Raw genomic sequence first — 23,104 nt, forward strand, 5'->3', positions numbered from 1 at the left:
AAAAATCTCGCCCCCTTTCCTTTTTTTATCAGTTGTGCGACGCTGCGTTTTGTGTGCGATGCTGTCACACATAGTGTGTGGTGTTTGCTCTAAGGAGTCACTTGTTGCCCAAGGATGGGGGTTAAAGGTAGCTGGTGCAGTTGGCCACTCGCCCCGCCTCGCCTTATCTGTATATAAAGGCTGAAGCCTCTATACTGTGCACACAGTTACCCACAGACATGGCGTTCGTTCCAGCTCCTGGTTTTCAGCCCCTCTACAATCCGGTAAGTGGACCCCCTAGGGCTTCCGCATCGGCACTTTAAACTGGCATGCATTAATACACCACACTGCAGGGCAGATTGGTGCTTTTCTCCCTGCTGTACCACAGCTGGAATCCCTGCTTGAAAACAGGTGACTCCATTCAGAACATCTTCACCTCCTGCCCAGTCATGCTTTCTATAAAAACTGATTTAACTATACATTATACAGGGCATCTCACCGATTTGACTATGCATTATACAGGGCATCTCACCAATTTGACTATGCATTATACAGGGCATCTCACTGATTTAACTATACATTATACAGGGGGCCAGCCACTGATTTATCTATACATTATACAGGGGCCGTCTCACGGATTTGACTATACATTATACAGGGGGCCGCGTCACTGATTTAACTATACATTATACAGGGCCGGCTTCTTGATTTAACTATACATTATACAGGGGGCCGGTCACTGATTTATCTATACATTATACAGGGGCCGGCTCGTTGATTTATCTATACATTATACAGGGGCCGGTCACTGATTTATCTATACATTACACAGGGGGCCGGTCACTGATTTATCTATACATTATACAGGGGGCCGCGTCACTGATTTAACTATACATTATACAGGGCCGGCTTCTTGATTTAACTATACAGGGGGTGCTCACTGATTTAACAATATATACCAGCCTCTCCTCTTCCTGCTCGTTTTCCCCGATGTGTTCTCTCCCTTTTCTCTGATCTTCATATTGTGTTTTGCCCCCCCCCCAGCCAATCCCATTCCGAAGCCCAATCTATGGGGGTCTCCGTCCTGGGATGTCTGTGTATATTCAGGGAGAGGTTCCCCATCACGTCACCAGGTAAGAATCCGCCCCTAGCGCAGGTATTACTACCAAAGGGTTAATAACTCAAGGGGTGGAGGGGTGACCATAAATCTGGTTATAAATCAGTTTATTGTGTCTGATAGAAGGGCCAGCAGGGCAAACTCTGACCTGAAGGTTACACATTGACATTATGGGTGCAATACATGTAACACGTGTGTCACTCACATGTGCGTGCACTAGGCCAGCCATATTGCTGATATGAAGCTGGATGTGCACGGGACAGTCACTGTGGGCACAGGTAACACGGCATGATCTAGAATTCCAGGAAATCATCAGTTTACCCCAATTTTAGGATCTCAGAGTGAATGGGCAGAATCTAAGGGTTTTTACCCCAGTCTCTGGGCCTCGGGGTGAATTGCCAGATTTTCAGGGATTTTACCCCAGTCTCAGGATCCTTTATGATTTAATGATATCTGAGCGTCCCCATTGGTGCTTTCCTGCCTGATGTATCACAGCTGGAATCGCTGCTCGAATACCGTCTGGCAGCCAATTAAGGTTAGAGCAATTGAACAAAAAGGATCAATTAAGCTTCCCTATCACAAATGTGTCCAGATCCCCCTGATACAAACTGAACTCATACCAGACCTTTACAGATATATTTAAAACCAGAGATGTTACCGCTATGTGTTCATTACAACTGTTTGAATGCATGTGGAGTAGTAATAAAGTAAATATGATATATAATAATAATAATTAATACATAAATAACTACAATAAAAGACTTCTGAATGAGTAGCAAAACAGGAGACATTATCATAAACCACAATTCCAAAAGGTGCCAGCGTCACAATAGCCTTTAATAATTAACTAATTCATTTAATTATAACAAGTAATGAAATAACTAAATAAAATAATAATCATTTTGAAAAGGTATTTTTTTCTTTCTTGCTGTGTTTGATTTTTTCCACTTTCATATATCAGATCACATGATATTTTTGACTCATTTCATATGTTGAGGGTTATCGGAGGGTTAAACGGCAATTGCTCCGCGGCGGCTCAGTTTATGTGGTGATTATTATCTCACCGGACGTGGCCGTTCTCGCTGTAGTGAGTTAAGGAGTTTGATAAATCTCTGTATCTGCCGTGGCGCCCCTCGCCGGCTCCCCCTGCTGATGGCTCTAGAGATTACAGACCAGAACCGGGGACCCCAAACTGGGCCTTACTGGGAGGGACCCTAACGACGATTCTTCGGTAAATTCCCGTGCCAGGTTCGCCGTGAACTTCTCCTGTGGCCCGTATGACGGAGCAGACATCGCCCTCCACTTTAACCCACGATTTGATGGGAAGGACAAAGTGGTCTTCAACAGCTTTCAGGACGGCTCCTGGGGGCCGGAGGAGAAGAAGAGGGACGGTTTCCCGTTCCATAAAGGCAGACACTTCGAACTGGTCTTCTTCATCAATCCCGGGGGCTACCAGGTGAGGGTGACCACGAATAACCTCCTGGACACGTATTACTACTCTGCCATATCAGCGACAATAAGATGTATCCCCCGAGACCCCAGAGAAATGGGTTAATTTTACGGAATGGGTGAGGGACCCCCGTGACGCGCATGTTTTCTCTCTCCCCAAACCCACGGCCTTTCTTTCCGCAGGTAAACGTGAACGGTTCTCCGTTTTATGAATACTGCCATCGGGTTCCCTTCGAACGCGTGGAGTGCGTGCACGTGGACGGAGACGTGAACATCCAATCCTTGAGCGTCGTCGGAGGTGGTGGAAACCTGGGAGGGGTAAGTGGCATCTGGGGCAAGAAGGGCAAAGCTAGGTGGGGTCAAGAGCCCCTCCAGGGCATTTTGTGGCGGGGCAGGTCTGATGAATAAGGGTTTATTAATAAGGGGTGGTTTGTGCAAACACTGTTATGAGCCCGGATATCACATGTCCACGTATTTGGGTTGCGATAAGATAAGGGCAGCCCCCACCCCGCCGCGCCACGTGTCTCACCATGGATGTATTCACTTACAGGGGGCCATGACTTTTCCTGCCTACCCACAGGATGGGGTAAGTATCAGTGGAGGGGTAGCTAAGCGTCAGCTCCCGGGACCGGGCAGAGTATGGGGCAGCAATCACCGGCGTGATTTTCCGGCGCCACATGTGGGGAAATTCTTGATTTATTACGGGATATCTTTAATTTAACAGCCAGTTACCCCAGGGGTAAAGACTTGGGGCATGTGGCATGATTAAACCCACATATATAGAGATATAATCACTTCTATTGCCCCGCATTTGGTGAGGCGATGTATCTGAATGGAGTCCTGGTAGGTGTCCACGTGGCCCCGGCTGGCGAGGGCTCGGGGGTCCCTGTCAGGGCAGAGGGGCAGCTCCCGGGGGCAGCAGGAAAATAGGTATTTGGGTAACACAAACTAACAGACCCTCTCTCCTCCCCAGGGGGTAATGCCATTACCCAGCTACCCATCTGGCAACCTACCCGTGAGTATCCTCTACCTGCACGTATGTATGACTGAGGGTATGTCTGTGAGCGTGGACTGGCGTGTAAGCGTGTGTGTGGCCCCCAGGGTGGCGTGTGGGAGGTTTAGTATTTACATGTATGTGTTTCCAAATGGATTTCTGTGTCATTTCAGGTTATGGGGCTCCCCACATACAACCCGGTGAGTACCCTCAGCCCCGACCCCCCCATCTGCCCCTCGTGTTTCACCCCCTTCTCTCCTCCTCCAGCCCCTGACCCCCCATCTGCCCCTCGTGTTTCACCCTCTTCTCTCCTCCTCCAGCCCCTGACCCCCCATCTGCCCCTCGTGTTTCACCCCCTTCTCTCCTCCTCCAGCCCCTGACCCCCCATCTGCCCCTCGTGTTTCACCCCCTTCTCTCCTCCTCCAGCCCCTGACCCCCCATCTGCCCCTCGTGTTTCACCCCCTTCTCTCCTCCTCCAGCCCCTGACCCCCATCTGCCCCTCGTGTTTCACCCCCTTCTCTCCTCCTCCAGCCCCTGACCCCCATCTGCCCCTCGTGTTTCACCCCCTTCTCTCCTCCTCCAGCCCCTGACCCCCATCTGCCCCTCGTGTTTCACCCCCTTCTCTCCTCCTCCAGCCCGTGCCGTATTTTGGGATGATGCCGGGAGGTTTGTCTTCCAAAAGGACCGTGGTGGTCAGAGGCTTCATACCAGAGGGAGCTCAGAGGTAAGTGACTTAATACAGAGGTACCCCCACATACCCCGTCTAATACAGAGATACCCAAATACCACATATAATAGAGATACCCCCACATACCCCATCTAATACAGGTACCCCCACATACCCCGTCTAATACAGAGATACCCTCACATACCCCGTCCAATACAGAGATACCCAAATACCACATATAATAGAGATATCCCCACATACCCCGTCTAATACAGATACCCCCACATACCCCGTCTAATACAGAGATACCCCCACATACCCCGTCTAATACAGAGATACCCCCACATACCCCGTCTAATACAGAGGTACCCCCACATACCCCGTCTAATACAGAGATACCCCCACATACCCCGTCTAATACAGAGGTACCCCCACATACCCCGCCTAATACAGAGATACCCTCACATACCCTGTCTAATACAGAGATACCCAAATACCACATATAATAGAGATACCCCCACATACCCCGTCTAATACAGATACCCCCACATACCCCGTCTAATACAGAGGTACCCCCACATACCCCGTCTAATACAGAGATACCCTCACATACCCCGTCCAATACAGAGATACCCAAATACCACATATAATAGAGATATCCCCACATACCCCGTCTAATACAGAGATACCCCCACATACCCCGTCTAATACAGAGGTACCCCCACATACCCCGTCTAATACAGAGATACCCCCACATACCCCGTCTAATACAGAGGTACCCCCACATACCCCGTCTAATACAGAGATACCCTCACATACCCCGTCTAATACAGAGATACCCCCACATACCCCGTCTAATACAGAGATACCCAAATACCACATATAATAGAGATACCCCCACATACCCTGTCTAGTACAGAGATACCCTCACATACCCCGTCTAATACAGAGATACCCCCACATACCCCGTCTAATACAGAGATACCCCCACATACCCCGTCTAATACAGAGATACCCAAATACCACATATAATAGAGATACCCCCACATACCCCGTCTAGTACAGAGATACCCCACATACCCCATCTAATACAGAGATACCCCCACATACCCGTGTAATATCCCCGTTGATATTGTTTACATTTTCTGTCTCTGTAGTTTCCATATTAATTTCAAAGTGACATCATCCGATGACATCGCGCTGCATTTTAACCCTCGCCTGTATGAGAGCACCGTGGTGAGGAACAGCTGCCTGGGAGGAGAATGGGGGTCTGAAGAAAGAGAGCTGGTCTTTAACCCCTTCGTGCCTGGCCAGTATTTTGATGTTAGTATCAGACTTGCATGTTGTGTGTCCGTTTGTCGCACCCAGTGGCGTGTCCAGCCGCGTCGCCCGTCGGTGTGTCTGCTCTGCCGCATCTCTGGATCTGCCTGCTCTGTGTGAGACGTTACAGGGGGATGTCATTTCTGAAATGAAGTCATGTGATGCTGGCCCCGCCCCCTGCTCCCAAACCACCCTGTGTGCACTGCTTTATGGCAGAAGTCCTAAGGTCCTCATTAAGTCCTCCAATTAAAGGGACAGGCACAGCAAACATTGTCCACGTCTCTGACCCCACCCCGTGATCCGAGCATCACTTACTCTTACCCCCCAGGTCGGTGGATCCTGAGGTTTAACCTCAATGCGCTGCATTTAACCCTTTCTACTCCCTCATCCTCCAGATCTCCATCCGCTGCGGTAACTTCCGCTATAAGATTTTCACGAACGGCCAGCAGCTCTGTGAGTTCGCTCACCGCTTCCAGGCTTTTCCGATGATCGACGGGCTGGAGATCGGCGGAGACGTCATTCTGTCCTTCGTCCAGGTCTGAGAGCGGCCGGCCCACCGATAACCTCAAATAAACCTGTGTGAGTTATTACCGCGGGACTCGTTATTTCATATCCGGAGCCCGTGAACCCCCTATAGCCGCCACTGTGTGGGGGTCTCACGTCCTCCGACCTCTGGCAGGGGGCTCACATTGAGGGCAGGTTATGTTGGGAGTACGCGGCCCCCCAGCGGCAGCGAGGCACCCAGCAGGGTCTACTAATGTCTGTTACGTGACCCAGATGGTAGTTGACGGCAGCTCCATGCGAAGTAAAAGGGAGACAGCGTGTGCGTGTGTCAGTGTATGGTGTTAGTATGTGGAGTGTCACAGGTAAAACTAGGGTTAATGGTGCCTGAGAGAGGATGGAGATGCATGAATGTGTGATACATACATCACACGTCACGCATTGTACATACATCACACGTCACGCGCATTATACATACATCACACACATTATACATAAATCACACATTATACATACATCACACGTCACACGCATTATACATACATCACACGTCACACATTATACATACATACATCACACGCATTATACATACATCACACGCATTATACATACATCACAGACAGCACGTAATATTTTGAATCATCTTTTATTATCAGAAACTGAAAAAAGTTCTACAAGTTAAATGACAGAACGTCCTGCGCATCATAAACCGTAACGGTTCACACATTAAATCCCCCCCCCCCGGGGGGGGCACGGGGGGAGAGAGAAAGAGACGGAGGAGAATAGAGGGAGCGGGGAGGGCAGAGAGACTTTAAACACATAACGGGATAAAGGACGGGAGGGAAATTTATTTCAGAGGAGAAGAGAAGTTACAACAAGAGACCGGAATCCAACACTAGAGAGTCAGAGACTGAGATGGAACGGGAGGAAGTTTTACTTTACTGAGAGGGGGGTGGATAAGGGGAACAGCTTCCCAGCAGAGGTGGTAGAGGGTAATACAGTGAGGGGATTAAACATGTATGGGATAGACATACAGCTCCTGAATCTAAGACGAGACCAACGACTGAAGGATCAGACAGAGAATTAGGGGGTTATAGGTTGTTTTGGGTGCAACATAAATAAATCCCACCTGCAGCCCCCAATTCTGTGCACATCGTCCCCAACACCTGCCCTCAGGGGCCACAGAACATGAGCAGGATGGGGCCAGTCCAATGAGAAGGCAGAGTTATACAGATTGTAAGCTTGTGAGCCGAGTCTCCCCACCTCATGTACCGGTCTGTCTGAGTCGGTCAGACCCCTTGAACATATTTAATGTAAGAAGCGCCAAGTACATCGTTGGCTCCAAATAAATAAAAGATAATAATAAATACCGTCCCTCAGACCACAAACTGCGTACAGCGAGCGGCCACGTACAAGCCCAGTAAACACGCCGGATCCGGTGCCGCATCTTATTCTAACCCGGCTCGTGGTCCAATGCCTGGAACTCGGAACAGCCCCAGGGGCAACAACCCTCTTGCCTCCGTTTTTGAGGGATCCCACAGACCCACCAGGCCACACATGGGAATGTTTCTCGACGCCCCCTGCAGAAACCGTGTGGCACCTCCATTCTGTAGAGAGCGTGGGCCACCGGGCCGCGGACTACGTGGGAGGAGGACCGTTAACATACGATAGCATCAGAGACCACGCCAAGCCCTGCGAGGGGCACTTGGGGCGATTAGTGGGGAAAATAAAGAGAGACAACCCCAGCAACAGAAGCAGGACGGAGAGAGACGCCAGGCGCTTAATCCACGTAACCAGAGACCGGGGAGCTCCACGAGACGCCTTGTCGGGGCCGCAGGGAACCGGGTCCTGTCTGCTAAAGAGAGGAAAGAGACTGAAAGGTCAGAGGTCACACGCACCCCACCACATCGTGTCCCCGGCACACCGTCCCACCTGCAGTCCACGAGAATGGACACCTCGGGGCTTTCCCTCGTATTCTGTAAACAAAAGAAAAAAAGGGGTCAATTAAAAAAACGATCCGTGTCCCCTACGTGGGATGAGGGGCCAATCCCCCCCCACCTCAATCAGTGGCCCCATACTGAGGTTTATTGAGGGTCTCGTTCACCAACCTCTGTCTGCTTCACGAGCTTCTTCTTTCCGTGGCGCCTCCGTTGGGTTGGATTCGGCTTTAATGTTCCGCTGATAACGTCAGCCTCCTCCAGCGTGACGACCGGCAGCTCGCTCCTCCCGAGCGTCACGGGCTGACGGCAGATCCCACGCGGAGCGTCGAGGACCCCCTGAGAAGCCACAGCTAAGAGACAGAGGAGTTGGCTTTTCTGTACCCCAAATCCCACGCTCCCACTCACACTGCCACGCCACAATCTAATCCTATACCCAGCCAGCCCACCCCACGCACACACTAAAGTCCTAGAGGTTGCAGTCAGTGGGGGGTAGTTACCCAGACACGACGAGGGGTCACTTCCAGCTGTGGCCTCTTGCAGAGAATCGCTGAGAACCTGCAGGAGTGACAGACACACAAACTGGACATTAACAATGGGGCAAACCCCCCCTCCGTATGGTTGTTACCCCGTGGCTCCATCTTCATCCACCCCTGAAGCCCCCACAGACAGACAGACACTTAGCAGGAAGACTGACCTGTGTTGGGGTCAGGGTCGAGCCTGTGGTCTCGCAGTCGCCATCCGGGTTATGGGGGCCAAATGGTGGAACAAGAGGGTCCTGAAAGCCTTTTGGGGATTCTGTGCCCACTCTGGAGTCTGCATTACAGACGGTGGCCCACGGGAGGGAGTTCAGGCTGCTCTGTGACCCCCCAGTCTGTAAACGTTTCCGTGGGACTGCGGAGAAAAGGCTCACAGATTGGGGGATAGGCATGGAGGGGAATGGGGTACATGTGGAGGAGAGAGAGTGGTATCGTGGGGCAAAAGAGGAGAACCCGATAGTGGGGGACATGTGGGGCAATTCAGAGAAAAGGCAGGTTTGGTGGGTATTGTGCGCTCGCTCACCTGACGTGGCCGTGCAGAACGACTCCTCGCCATCGTTGGAGCTGGATCTTCCAACATCACCCAAAGGGTCCCACTCCAAGTCCACGGGCAGAGTCCCCAGGGGAGCCCCGTCGATGCATGGATTTACCCCCGGGGCAGAAAGGGCAACTTCTGGACACTCCTCATCGTCACTGCCCATTTCCAGAAAAACATCTGAGGAGCCACTCGACATCTTTTCAAACTCCCCACCCAGGAAAGCGTCTTCCAGAACCTCGGGAGAAACGGAGAGCGACAGCTCAGCGACACGGAGTCTGCCCCTCCCACTGCCGGGCGACAGACAGAAGAGAACTACGTGACACGGAGTCTGCCCCTCCCACTGCCGGGCGACAGACAGAAGAGAACTACGTGACACGGAGTCTGCCCCTCCCACTGCCGGGCGACAGACAGAAGAGAACTACGTGACACGGAGTCTGCCCCTCCCACTGCTGGGTGACAGACAAAAGAGAGCTACGTGACACGGAGTCTGCCCCTCCCACTGCCGGGCGACAGACAGAAGAGAGCTACGTGACACGGAGTCTGCCCCTCCCACTGCCGGGTGACAGACAGAAGAGAGCTACGGAACACGGAGTCTGCCCCTCCCACTGCCGGGCGACAGACAGAAGAGAACTATGTGACACGGAGTCTGCCCCTCCCACTGCCGGGCGACACATATGATATGATAGATATGATGCGGGGCGACACGCGGCCGATTGAAGTGCGGCCCCAGCGGTTTGTCTTCTTCCGCTGTGAACATGCGGTTCGTGTTTTGCGGGCGCTGGATGACATCACACCCGTGACGGGCGAGGAGAGCGACCCCCTAGCGTGTCGGGGGGGGGGGGGGGGGGCGCGCTCACCAGCCTGGTGCTCACAAGCCGCTTCTGCAGGCGGGAGAGGTGGCTGAAGATCTCGTGGCAGAATCGCCCCAACTCCGTCATCTCCTCCTCCAGAACCTGCGCGTCGCGGGGGTGACTCTGCTGCATCAGGAGGTCGCTGCGGGCAAACAGCTGCTCCATGCGCTGCATGTTCCTGCGCACGTCCTCCAGGAACGCCTGCAACGGACACGGGGCAACGCGCTCAATGCCGGGGCAGTATCGGGGGAGAGGGGTATGTGGGGCAGTTTTAGCAGAGGATGCGGGGTATTTGGGGCAGTTTTAGTAGAGGATGCAGGGTATTTGGGGCACCTGCAGTTGGAGTATCTTGTCGGACGGGTTCCCCTGGCTGATGTACTCCACGCTGCTCAGCCCCTGGTCCATCTCGCTCAGCCATAGCTGCACACTCTCCCGATCCACGTCGAACTCCTCTCGCTGCTGGACCCGGAGCTGCGACGAACACACACACGCGCAGCATTAGCCTCCAGCGCGGGGTGTATATATATATATATATATATATACACCCCGTATATACCCCCGGGGCTCCCACTGCAGGCAGATACCTTTAGTGCCCGGTACTTGGTGTCCGCCTCCCAGTACAGATGGTCCCAGAACTGGTTCAGATCCTGCATCCTGCTACGGAGGAGACCGAGGAGACCTCTCTGCTGGGGGCTCTGCGTGAGACTCCAGTACTGTCTATTCAATGTCTCCAGATCCAGCAGTCTGTCCCGCATCTCGCCGAGCAGGACCTGCATGGGGCAGACGAGAGGAAGGGGAGAAGCGGTGAGATGGAGAGGGGGGAGAGTCAGTGAGACAGGAAGGAGAGACGATCAAATGAGACAGACAGACCTGGAGGTGATCTCCGCTAGATACAGACGACCACCTCCCCCCGGGGCGGCCGCGCTTTACCTCGTAGGCCCTCAGGGCCTGTTTGGCGTCTCGGTGCGGAATCGGCGTTGGGTCGGGAAGCGCCGGCGTAACCCGGATCCGCTGGATCCAATCCTCCAGGTGACTGAGAGAGTCCAGGAACCGCTCGCCGAGCCGGCCGTCCTGCGCCATCCTGCGGGGGGAGAGCCATCGTTTCTGAGCAGTAAAATATTACTCCCCCCCCGGTCAGTGCCCCCCAAGGGGGTATATGAGAGGGGGGGGCAGAGAAAGAGGCAGGAGAGGAGTAATGTCTGGCCGAGACGGAGGGACTTTATTCACACTCACCAGACACTCGGGGGCTCCTCCTGTCCTTCAGGAAATGTGAAGTACCCCGGGGTCCCGCCTGGTACGGCAGCCCAGGGGCAGGAGGCCGCTGCAGAGAGTCCGTGGGGTGAGGCATGAGAGGTGAAGGGAAGGAGAGTAGGGGGTGATGGGGCAAACGATGAGTCCCTGGGATGGGGGAGAGGAGAGTTGTGGGTGGAGGTGGGCACGTAGATGTCAGGTGAGTCACTGGGGGAGCGAGGAAGTCCTGAGGGGAAGGGCAGATCCTGGTTGGTAGGGGGGATAGTTGGGTGGGGTGTAGGGGCGGAGGGGCAAGTAGAGGGGGTCTGAGAGTTTGGGGCTCTGTTAATGGGGCAGTAATTGGGGCTCTTGGGGGTCTTCAATGTATTAGGAGGGCAGATCACAGCAACCCCAGACTGAACGGGGCAGAAAAAGTCACTCCTCGACACAGACAAGCAGATCAGCTTGGGGTGATGGGGGGCAACAGAGGGGGGGTCACAAGGGCCATTCGGGGGGCCATCCGAGTCAGTGCCGAGCCCAAAGTGGCATTTAATGGCAAGCGAGGACACAGAGAACTCAGACAGGGGAAGGGGGAGAGAGGCTGTGTCAGGAGGGCAGGGGCAGTTAGGAGCAAAGGGCGTTGGGGCAGTGGGGCAGTCCACAGTGGGGGGAGAGGACTGTGCGGGGCAGTTAGGAGTTGGTGGAGAGGGGGGAGAGTACTGCGCGGGGCAGTTACGAGTTGGTGGAGAGGGGGGAGAGTACTGAGCGGGGCAGTTAGGAGTTGGTGGAGAGGGGGGAGAGTACTGCGCGGGGCAGTTAGTTGCGGGCCGGCTGGGGCAGCTGATGTCCTGTTCTCTCATTGCTGCACCCGATGGGCCATTCCTGCAACATAAAAGAGCACAGGGTTACACACAAGGGCAATTCTCCAAAATACCCCCAGCCTAGAGGCAGATCAGACGGAACTTGTAATGCTTATTGCATTTAAATGCCTGGGGCCACCTCTCCTGGAAGGCAGACTCATACTTACCAACTGCCCTGTTGTTCTCATTTCCTAGCTGTGTTTTGTATGGCGTCTTAGCGGTTAAATAAGGGAGCGATGGGGGGGAGGTATCGGGCGGAGTGGCGAGAGAGACGCTGATCCGCCGCGCGGCAGCCGCCCTCATCACGTTACATTCTTTAATTACAGGATTGTGCCAAAAATAGAAATAATTGCACCAAATCCTCTGCATGTCATCCGTGCCGTTACCGGCCCCTGCCCCCCCATCACCGGCCCTGGCAGGTAACGTACCTGGACGGGCTTCGTGGGTAACGTGACTCCTGATCTCCGCGGCGAGATCCAGACAGATTTCCGTTTGGGATCAAAGTCCACCCTGCGTGTTCCCCGACTCCACGCCAAAACAAACACGCTCTGCATGTGCCGAGGGGCCGTCACGGCTACACGCGGAGGAGACCGAGGAGAGGCGGGGACGGGCAAAGCCCCCGGGCCCTTAACACGATTCTAATTTAGGGCCAAAACAGAGACTCTGCTGGCAGATCGGCCCCATCCGGTCGCCCGTTTCTCCTGCTGTAAAGACTCAAACCTTAATCAGTCGTTGGTCTCGTCTTAGATTCAGGAGCTGTATGTCTATCCCATGCGTGTTTAATACCCTCACTCTATTACCCTCTACCACTTCTGCTGGGAGGTTGTTCCACGTATCTACCACTCCCCCCAGTGAAGTAAAATAAACACCCTGCGACGTGATCGTTGCGTCGAGGGCACGAGGTAAACTTCCAGACCAGACGAGCTGAACGGTTCTTATCAGATTCAATGTTTACATGAACAGCAGTCGCCGGTTGTGATCCGCAATTAGACAGAGGAGGTAAAGCCGCCTTAAATAAACTTACAGAAGTGGACATCCAACAAAAGCGGCGCTCCGGCTGACTACCGAAGTGATGTAACCATAGCAACGGTGAACCCGTCTGCACCGATACCTACTGTTCGAGGTAGTTAAAGGGTTATTACGATGCCACAAAACATGCGGAACGGAACCGGGGAGCGGGTAAAGGGGAGAGAGTGTTGAGGAGTGGGTAAAGGGGAGAGAGCGCCGGGGGGGGGAGAGCACCCGAGAGCGAGCGCTGGGAGACGGGTAAAGGGAGAGAGCGCCGGGGGGGGGAGAGCACCCGAGAGCGAGCGCTGGGAGACGGGTAAAGGGAGAGAGTGCCGGGGGAAGGCAGGTAAGGGGGGAGAGCACAGAGGAGCAGGTAAAGGGGGGGGGAGAGCGCCGGGGAGCGAGCGATAGGAGGCGGGTAAAGGGAGCGAAGCTGCTCACAATAAACAGGCTTTGTTTGCTTGGAGTGGAGGAAGTGAAGCTTTAAACGGCAACTGGAGGTAAACATTCCCCCCCCCCCCCCCCGAGACCAGACGGGGCAAATAACGGGATAAAACCCACAATTACACGGCCTGGGGGAGAAAGTATAGAAAGCAACGGATACAAAGAAACCTTCATCACCCCCCCAGAACCGGGACCCATGACCCAGACTCCGGCCCCTCATTAATCAGGCGTTGGTCTCGTCTTATATTCAGGAGCCGTATGTCTATCCCATGCATGTTTAATCCCCTCACTGTATTACCCTCTACCACCTCTGCTGGGAGGCTGTTCCATGTATCTCCCACCCTCTCAGTGAAGTAAAACTTTCTATCTCAGTGTCAGTGGGTGTTGGGGCGGGACTGTCGCTGGATGATTGAATCAGACAGTTTATGGGGTGTAGGAGCATTTCATAGTATCAACTACTCCTTTACTGTGTTTTATACGCTGGGTTTACGGGGCCGGGCAGCAGAGTTTGTATTTTATGAGGTGAGAGCGAGCGCCGGGCTTTAATCACCTGCTGCCATAGCAGACACCTGTCCCTAATTCACAGAACCAGTCCCTGCATTTGTTTACTTGCATCAGTAACTACTGCCCTGGGCCCCTGGAAAAGCGGGGCTGGTACCGGCCGGTAAGTGGGGGCCCCCGGCTGCCCCCCTCCATATAGACTATAAGTGACACGGCATGTGCTACGTGGATCTCGCGTGGTATCGACCAACGAACCCGATCCTTTCCCGTGCACAGCAGTCCCCCGGTCGTAAAACGGCCGTTATCAGAACCGCCCAGGGGGACTTCGGCCGAACCGATAAAACCACAGACTGCCGAGCCAGCGAAACGCTGCAGACTACAACTCCCATCATGCCCAGGCAGGCACACCGCGCCCTTTACCGTTTAGTTTGCTGTTATACAGTCACGTATGATGTCACCGACGGGTCATCAGTGTCACCTGGCTCAGGGCCAATGCCGGCTCTCGGGGGCCGGGATCCCAGTATTTCCCCCGGGAAATTATCAGGTACCCCCCCATTAATAACAATAAACCCCATTATATATGTATATATATATATATATAGTCATCGCACGGGACCCTTTCACTGCCGGGGCAGATTCCCTGCAAATCAGCCCGGGGCTTGTTTGCCCTGCGATGGCAGAAGCTGTAATAGTAGTTATTTGCCGCTGACACCTGTGTGGCGGAGCTCCCGGTGGACCGACAGCGAGCCGCACGTGACCCGCGGTGTGGGGGTTTTCGAGGCGCGTTTGATAAATATCTCCCGTGGGGTAATTACGATGATCGGATAATTGGAGGGATCTGCTGGTAACTTTCCATTTCAGATCTGGTCCGATTCTGGAGGAGGCGGCGGCGGGGCTGCTGCGCACGGCTCGGCTTCGGGAGAGGGCAGCGGCAGATTAGAGCCCCCCAAAGGGCAACAATGCAAGGTGTGTGGCATGTAATGAGGCAGAATACAGCAGACAATCCCGGCCAACAGCTCCGTGCCACCGGCTAATGTACTAACCACAGGACAATAACCTAGCGCTTACAATGTGTATTTCCCATACAAGGAGTTCTGTGGCCCCGAGATCCGGCGGGGGCCATGAAATAACAAGCAGTACCAATCAAAGCAGTGAGAGAAATGTAATCTGCAGGATAGGCATATGGCTGGAGATGGGGGTTTACATCACTGAGTGGGGGTGGATAAGTGGAACAGCCTCCCAGCAGAAGTGGTAGAGGGTAATAGAGTGAGGGGATTAAACATGCGTGGGAGAGACATACGGCTCCTGAATCTAAGATGAGACCGACGACTGGTTTTTAATGTCACCGCATGGGGTAACCGGAGATCTTCTGCAGCTCAGCCTCGCCTGACACGGGGCAGGTGGGCAGATTTAATCAGAACGGATTCACCTGAACATTGCTCTGGAGAAGTCTGCAGGATAGCAGATCCAGGCGTAGATCACCCAACACGTCATCGGTTATCTATCGAAAGGGATCTGTTACTCCGGCGACCTCGCTTCCCCTGATCCGCAGACTATTATCCCCTAAAGCGTTAACTCCGCAATACAGATCACCGTCAGATCCGCCAGATCCTTCAGACAGATCCCATAAGCAGCGGCAGCTGTGCAATCTATAAAGTGGGATCACCGGGAGATCTACTCTGCAGAACTGAACACAATGATCTAGGGGGGATCACTGGCTCTCCATGTCCTGGGGATCAGCTCCATAGAACTCTAGGGAAGGTCTCAAAGCGATCTGTAATCCTGTCTATATTCTCACCGCATCCTGTGCCGGTGAAATCCGAGGGCTGTCCAGCCGGCCCCCGCCAGGTTAAGAATCCGTGGATCTCCCTACCTGATAATAAGAGTCAGTTCCGCTCCCCGGTGGAGATGGTTTCAGGAGGTGATCCTGTTGACATTTGTGTTGCAGTTTCAGGCTCCGGGAGGATCCGGTGAAGACACCCCGGGGGAGGATCCGGTGACGACACCCCGGGGGAGGATCCGGTGAAGACACCCCGGGGGAGGATCCGGTGAAGACACCCCGGGGGAGGATCCGGTGAAGACACCCCGGGGGAGGATCCGGTGAAGACACCCCGGGGGAGGATCCGGTGAAGACACCCCGGGGGAGGATCCGGTGAAGACACCCCGGGGGAGGATCCGGTGAAGACACACCCGGGGAGGATGTTCAGGTTACCTGACCGCAGGTAAGAGGAGGCTCCGGCCCCTCCCCACACCGCACGCCAGTCACCTGCTCTCACACTTAACCCCTTGTGACCTGCGCAGGACACCGAACGCTGCATCTTTCACCTAAATCCAAACAAGGAGAGCAAACATTAGGAACCGAGACTATAAAATACGAACCAAAGAAACCGATCAGACCTGGCAGATCGGCCCCCATCTAGTCTGTAAAGACTCAAACCTTAATCAGTCGTTGGTCTCGTCTTAGATTCAGGAGCCGTATGTCTATCCCATGCATGTTTAATACCCTCACTGTATTACCCTCTACCACTTCTGCTGGGAGGCTGCTCCACTTATCTACCACACTCTCAGTAAAGTAAAACTTCCTTCCATTCCATCTGTCTCTGACTCTCTAGTGTTAGATTCCGGTCTCTTTTATCTGGTCTAAATTATTTCTGCCCCCCCTCTTCTCTCCTCCAAGCCGGGCGAATTGATTGGAGGAGACCAGAGAAATCGGCTGAAATCAGCACTAATCGTATGGCCGGTTGTGGGTGAAAGATCGACCCCGGCCCACAAGGGGCAAATCCATATACAACCCCCGGCCTCGGGCCTCTTTTCCAGGGCGTATAACCGTTTCGTTTGTGGCCCCCGTCGGTCCCAACCTGGCCTGGAAAGGAGTCAAACGGTCATAGTAATAAAGTGATGGATTTAGCGGAAGGTTTGGGGTAAAGTCACTATTTGATTATTTAATATATTTATTATCTATACATTATAGATTATGGGGAGATTTTTAACTCTGCGTGGTGCCGGCGGTTTGGTGTTTTCATGTCACATGCGCAGCCGGGGGGTAAAGCGAGATTGGCGCACGTTACGGGACCTAGACGATGCAGCCCGGATCATTCCCAGTGTAAGCTAACGGGGGTGGTATTATTTCTCCGGGGTGTTGGGGGTCAGGATCGCACCGACCCTGGAAATCGGCACCAGTGTTTTGGGGATCATGGCTTTGGGTCGTTTCCGTGCGTTTTGGGGCGCGGCGGTACGTCACAGGAATTTGCTGTCCCGGGGCAGCCGCTCGCTGTCACAGAAATATTCTGCTAGAGAATTTAAAGAATGAAGTATTTTCCCCAATATAAGACCGCCCCTCCCCCCACGCTGGATCTTTTTGTAAGAAAAAAATATATTGGGGGGGAAAAATTAACTATTGCCAAAACATTGTCACTCATCACAAGACCTAAGAAACACTCACTCATACACACACATAAGCACACTTACACTGCCACTCGCTCATACACACACATAAGCACACTTACACTGCCACTCGCTCATACCGACACTCGCTCATACGCACACTTACATTGTCACTCACTCATACACACACATAAGCACACTTACACTGCCACTCGCTCATACCGACACACGCTCATACGCACACTTACATTGTCACTCACACACACTTACACTGCCACTCACTCATAGTAGTGTGGGGTTAGGAGGTACAGTGGCCGGTGGCTCAGAGATTAGAACATCTTGTCCCATGACGCTCGGTCACCCTTACAGCACCCTGAGAATCATGGGATTTGTAGTCCACCAAGATTTGCTCCACAGCTTGTGAAGAGGAGCAGACTGAGGGGCAGGACTATGGGTGATCGTGCGGCATTATGTGGCGCACACTTTGTGAAGACCGTTTCTTCACGGCGGGGTCACGCAACCGCCACGTAAATCATGTGACCGGCGCCTTCATGTGTCCGCATACTGCCTTGCAGTTCATACATGACCTGGCAAGCGTGAGTACAATGCGTCTGGGCGCAGGATCGGGGCACGGATCTGAGGTCTGAAAAGGAGGTCTACAAACGTATATTTACTGTACATTCCGCACGCTGTCTCGGTACGGGGGCCAAATACAGAAAACGGTCTCGTTTCACAGATACGGAACATTTTGCAGGGCAGCCATCCAATCGGGGCTCTCCCTTTGTTCGCTGAAACACGATCTAAACATAAGTTATATTTCAAAAGTTACTTTTTTTTTTTGCTTGAAACATCATCAAAAACATATTTCCCACAGTCAGGGGCATTAAATCCCCCCAGCAGCCATGTTATTTTATTGAATATGACCCTTAAAAATACCATGCCTGGATTACACCTCAGACAAAGCAGGTTTCCTTCTCATGAGCCCTCCTTTATTAAAAATATGATTCTTTCCACCGCAAACAAGTCCATCCCGCCTGCTCCTTTTGCCCAAAACTTACTGGAATCGAATAAAATAAAGCATTAAGAATGTTCCTGGCATCCGCTCCTCAGGGGCGTGGCTTGTTTCCATTTTGACCCCAGCGGCACAGGTCCAGCTGATTAACGCGGTTCCTGTACACATTCACATCTTCTCATCTCACCTTCCCAAGGAACAGCGAGGTCTTCAGGACTTTGGGGACATGACGAATCGTGAGCGACACCCGTGTCCCCCTTTGCAGCGTGTCCCCGGCCTGCGCAGTGCATTGATTGAGGTTGGCCACGGTGCGGCTCAGTGCGTCCTCAGTCAGCGGGCGTATTCCGTGGAGATAATCCGTGTACAGGTTTTCACGCAGCACAAGGAGGCTCCGTGGCTCCAGCAGGAGGGAAGCGACGTGGCGCTGCTCCTCCGACGTACTGACCTGGAACAGTATAGAAGTTGAGGCCAATAGAAGCCTTACAAGAACAGCCACCGCGTACAAGAAAGGGGTGGCGGGGATCCCAGAGTAATAACTTGGACTTGGGATACCTCTAGGACAACTCGCTCTCCAAAACACACAAATCGACGTCCCACGGAGAGAAGCCAGGCGGTGCCATCCATAAAGAACCCAAGATTAACACCTCAAGGACCAGATGACTTTCCCTGCTCACCTGGTCATGGTTGTTGGCACCACCCCGGTCCACAGGAAGGTAGAAGTCCAGGAGAGTATGTGACCCCAAGCTGATGGTGGTAACGGTGGGATAATACAAAGGCCCGTCCTCGTGAGGCTGAAAGAAATGATGTCACAGGTGACCGACCGTTACCCCCGTCTCTGTACGTCGAACTTCATCACCTGGATGTATACCGACCATTATGCCCTCTCCAGCCTTATACTCGTTGACCAGCACGTGGTTAGCGGATTCGCCACCAAAGACTCCCAGAGAGGAAACCTTCGCGGTGTAGGTGTGAAGCCAGGTGGGCAGCTTTTCTAATACCATCCCCCGAGGGTGAGGGAGACCCCCTGTACCAAGAGAGCATTAGAGCATTAACAGCTTTAGGGAAAAAGTAGGGAGGTGGATGGGAGAGAAGAGAACGGGGATCAGATAGGGGCAGGGAGTGCGTTGGGAGGAAGGGGGTCTTCTGAGAAAGTAACTCACCCCAATTCTGCAACTTCCGTCCGGACAGTTGGGTCCATTTGGGTTTGGGGGCATTATACACCTAAAGGGCACAGAGGGGTAAAATGAGTCGGGTTCTGCTATTGGCTTTTAACACAGGGTCCGGGGTTTATGTCCTGTCTGGGCACATTTCCATTGGCCGGAATCTCATTGGACAGCATACCTGGCGTATCAGGTACTCCTCCTCCTGCACGCTGATGTAATCTGGGATGTAATACGCAGTCTGAGGGGCCTGGGATGAGAGAGAAGAAAACTCAGATATGTGCAGCAAACAAGGAGCAAAGGCACACAGGGCATTTCACTGATTGATCTATACATTAAACAGGGGGCCGGTCACTGATTTAACTATACATTATACAGGGGCCGGTCACTGATTAATCTATACATTATACAGGGTGCCGGTCACTGATTTAACTATACATTATACAGGGGCCGGTCACTGATTTAACCATACATTATACAGGGGCCGGTCACTGATTTATCTATACATTATACAGGGGCCAGTCACTGATTTAACTATACATTATACAGGGGCCGGTCACTGATTTATCTATACATTATACAGGGGGCCGGTCACTGATTTATCTATACATTACACAGGGGGCCGGTCACTGATTTATCTATACATTATACAGGGGCTGGTCACTGATTTATCTATACATTATACAGGGGGCTGGTCACTGATTTAACTATACATTATACAGGGGCCGGTCACTGATTTATCTATACATTATACAGGGGGCCGGGTCACTGATTTAACTATACATTATACAGGGGCCGGTCACTGATTTAACTATATATTATACAGGGCATCTCACTGATTTAACTATACATTATACAGGGCCAGCTAATACCTGGTTTGCGGTAATATACAGGCTGCCCCTTCCGCCCCGGATATTAAAGGGTCTCGGTCACTCATTCAGCCTGTGCCCCGGTTTGGGGTAATATACAGGCCCCCGGATATTAAAGGGTCTCGGTCACTCATTCAGTCTGTGCCCCGGTTTGGGGTAATATACAGGCCCCCGGATATTAAAGGGTCTCGGTCACTCATTCAGTCTGTGCCCCCGGTTTGGGGTAATATACAGGCCCCCGGGTATTAGCATTCTGTCCTGTACCTTTTCCACAAGGAAGGGCTCCAGGCCGGGGACGCCGAGACTCTGCATCGCCCAATCTGCAAAGTGACAACAGATACATATAAATACATATATGTACAAAAAAGACACGCGTGTACATGAATGAATCATACGAGAGCTGAGGATTCAGTCTACACGCAATACAGAGTGCAGTCCCCTGGCACACACTATAGAGAACATTCTGGGATATCGCCCTCCACAGACATTTCAGTCTCCCCCCTCCTCTCTCTCCCCTCCCCAAGGATCAAACCCATTGGTCTCTTTATAATATTTGTGTAAATAAGTCAGTATCACATGCACAGCTCTGACTGACTGACCCTCAGCTTTCATTGCCTCTCCCAGAATCCTTTGCAGCTCAGGCTCTCTCATCTGGACCTCAGAGCGTCTCCAACTTCCGGGTTCAGACTCAGGATGAATGACGGCACAGTAAACCAATCAGAGCCTAAGCAGTCCAGTTCTGAGGCAATCAGAAGCTAGGAAATGGAGAAAGACACGCCCACTACTTGTGATAAAGACGCGCGCTGAGCGGGAAAGCGCAATGATGACTGACTGAGGGTTATCCGAGAGGAAATAGAAGAGGGCGAGGTGCTGCAAGCCTGTTTGTGGTATTAATACAAGAGAAAGGGATAGAACTCACTTTAGGGGTAATACAACATGAGGATGCCCCTGGGTTTTATTTTATAATGGGTTCCTTTTATGAGTAACCCTTGGTTATATATATATTAACTTGCTTGGGGTATTAGTATAGCAGGAGGTAAAACCTTTGGAGGTATTTCATGAAAGGGCAGCTGTGTGAGTAAGTGGTGGCTTCAGGTTGCCCAGTGTGGGGTGAGGGCAACACCGTTTTATGGAAGGGTGTTGGCTGGGCCCAATAAACTGCCCCTGTAGTTTGGTGCAGATAACTGGTTTTGCCCCGGGGACTTGGTACCCAGACCTGGAATTCTCCTGCTGTAAGCGGGTGTTTGGCATTCTGGGAGCGAACAGATGGCTGGCTGGGTGATTGAGTAAGAAGAATAGAGCACCTTAGTTATGAAGAGAGGTTGGGGGGGTTACATGAGAAAGGACAGATATGATGTAATTATATAAATACATAAGAGGCCAATACCATCCGCTCTCTGATGACCTGTTCATTAATAGGACTGTACAAAGAATACAATGTCACCAATTTAGACATGGGTGAAATATACAGGTGTCACGTTAACCCTTTAAGGCCAAGGACTCATGGGGTATGTTTGAGTTGGGGAGGGGGCTACTATTGAATTTCTGGGGAGACTCCTTACCTGCCTGCCCAGTCCCTTCTTATGTCTAAGTAACCCTGTGCTCATTGGGGGGGTGAATGGAAAACCCTGTCTACTCTGTCCTAACCAGATTCCCATGGACTAGCTGGCTATGGGGGCTCTACAAGCCTGGAAACGCTCAATGCACCTGAGCCGGACCTAGCCGCAAATTAACGGAACTATGGGGCGGCTAGTAACAGTGACGATGCCCACCGACAATTGGGACAGCGTCGCTCTTTTGCGGTTACATTAAGCACGTGGTGGGCAACACTCGGTGGTGGTTACAGAGAAGGAGCTTGTTCGGGGTTTATCCAGCCGCGGCAATGGAACTCTGGCCCGGCTACCACTGGGACCGCTCTTGGGGATGTTTCTGACGCTGTTGCTCAGGGTCCCGACGTTGAATCAGTTCGCTTTTTGGATCATAACATCTTCAGACCCTTAGCTCTCCATTGGTACCCTGGGATCACTTCGAAATAGTGACTGTCGGGTGGGCATTGCTGGCCATTGAACTGTATGTCGGCGTCTGGTGGTTGATGGGATTATACCTTTAATACTATCATGTTTGCTGTATAAATATCTGTGCTGTCCTCAATAAAGAGTTCTGTTTTACCCCTACACTAAATCTCTGCTAGTGCTTGGAATATGAAGCCATGATCCCTTGAGCAATTAAACTTTCATTGGCTGGGAAGATCTCTACGGCGGAGCTACTCAGTCTGAGTATGGGTCTCACAACAGGGTTACAAGGAGGGGGTTACTTATACTGGCTGGAGAGCATATAATATGACGGATATAACGGGTAATAAGGACGGGATTACTTATACGGACCAGAGCGTATATAATTCATAAAATGAGGAATATATAGGGATATAACTGGTTATAAAGACGGGGTTATATGGGCTGGAGAGTATATAATATGAGGAATATACAGGGATATAACGAGTTATAAGGACGGGATTAGTTATACAGCCGGAGAGTATATAATATAATATATAACCCGTTATATCCTGTATATTCCTCATATTATATACTCTCCGGCCGTATAACTAATCCCGTCCTTATAACCCGTTATATCCTGTATATTCCTCATATTATATACTCTCCGGCCGTATAACCTGTAATATCCTGTATATTCCTCATAAGGACGGGATTAGTGATATGGCCGGAGAGTATATAATATGAGGAATA

General features: G+C 52.1%; 2 protein-coding genes across 2 annotated transcripts; one reads left to right on the plus strand and one right to left on the minus strand.

Moving 5' to 3' along the window:
• Positions 1–218: 218 nt before the first annotated feature.
• Positions 219–6,068, plus strand: LOC149273245 (galectin-4-like). Its single transcript, XM_089506560.1, has 9 exons — positions 219–263; positions 1,024–1,112; positions 2,345–2,552; positions 2,729–2,863; positions 3,519–3,560; positions 3,713–3,739; positions 4,175–4,263; positions 5,364–5,529; positions 5,922–6,068. Exons 1-9 carry the CDS (start codon positions 219–221, stop codon positions 6,066–6,068), a joined length of 948 nt encoding a protein of 315 aa, XP_089362686.1.
• Positions 6,069–18,509: 12,441 nt separating this feature from the next.
• On the minus strand, positions 18,510–20,672 carry LOC149273246 (putative RNA/DNA demethylase ALKBH6). Its single transcript, XM_089506561.1, has 6 exons — positions 20,625–20,672; positions 19,673–19,741; positions 19,492–19,552; positions 19,204–19,355; positions 19,006–19,122; positions 18,510–18,776 (listed from the first exon to the last, which is right to left on the minus strand). The coding sequence occupies exons 1-6, from the start codon at positions 20,670–20,672 to the stop codon at positions 18,510–18,512; spliced, it is 714 nt and encodes a 237-aa protein (XP_089362687.1).
• Between the last annotated feature and the right edge of the window lie 2,432 nt (positions 20,673–23,104).

Source organism: Sceloporus occidentalis, unplaced genomic scaffold (assembly GCF_023333645.1).
Source record: "Sceloporus occidentalis isolate IW3139 unplaced genomic scaffold, rSceOcc1.0.p SCAF_390, whole genome shotgun sequence".
In the NCBI taxonomy this organism is placed as follows: Eukaryota; Metazoa; Chordata; class Lepidosauria; order Squamata; family Phrynosomatidae; genus Sceloporus; species Sceloporus occidentalis.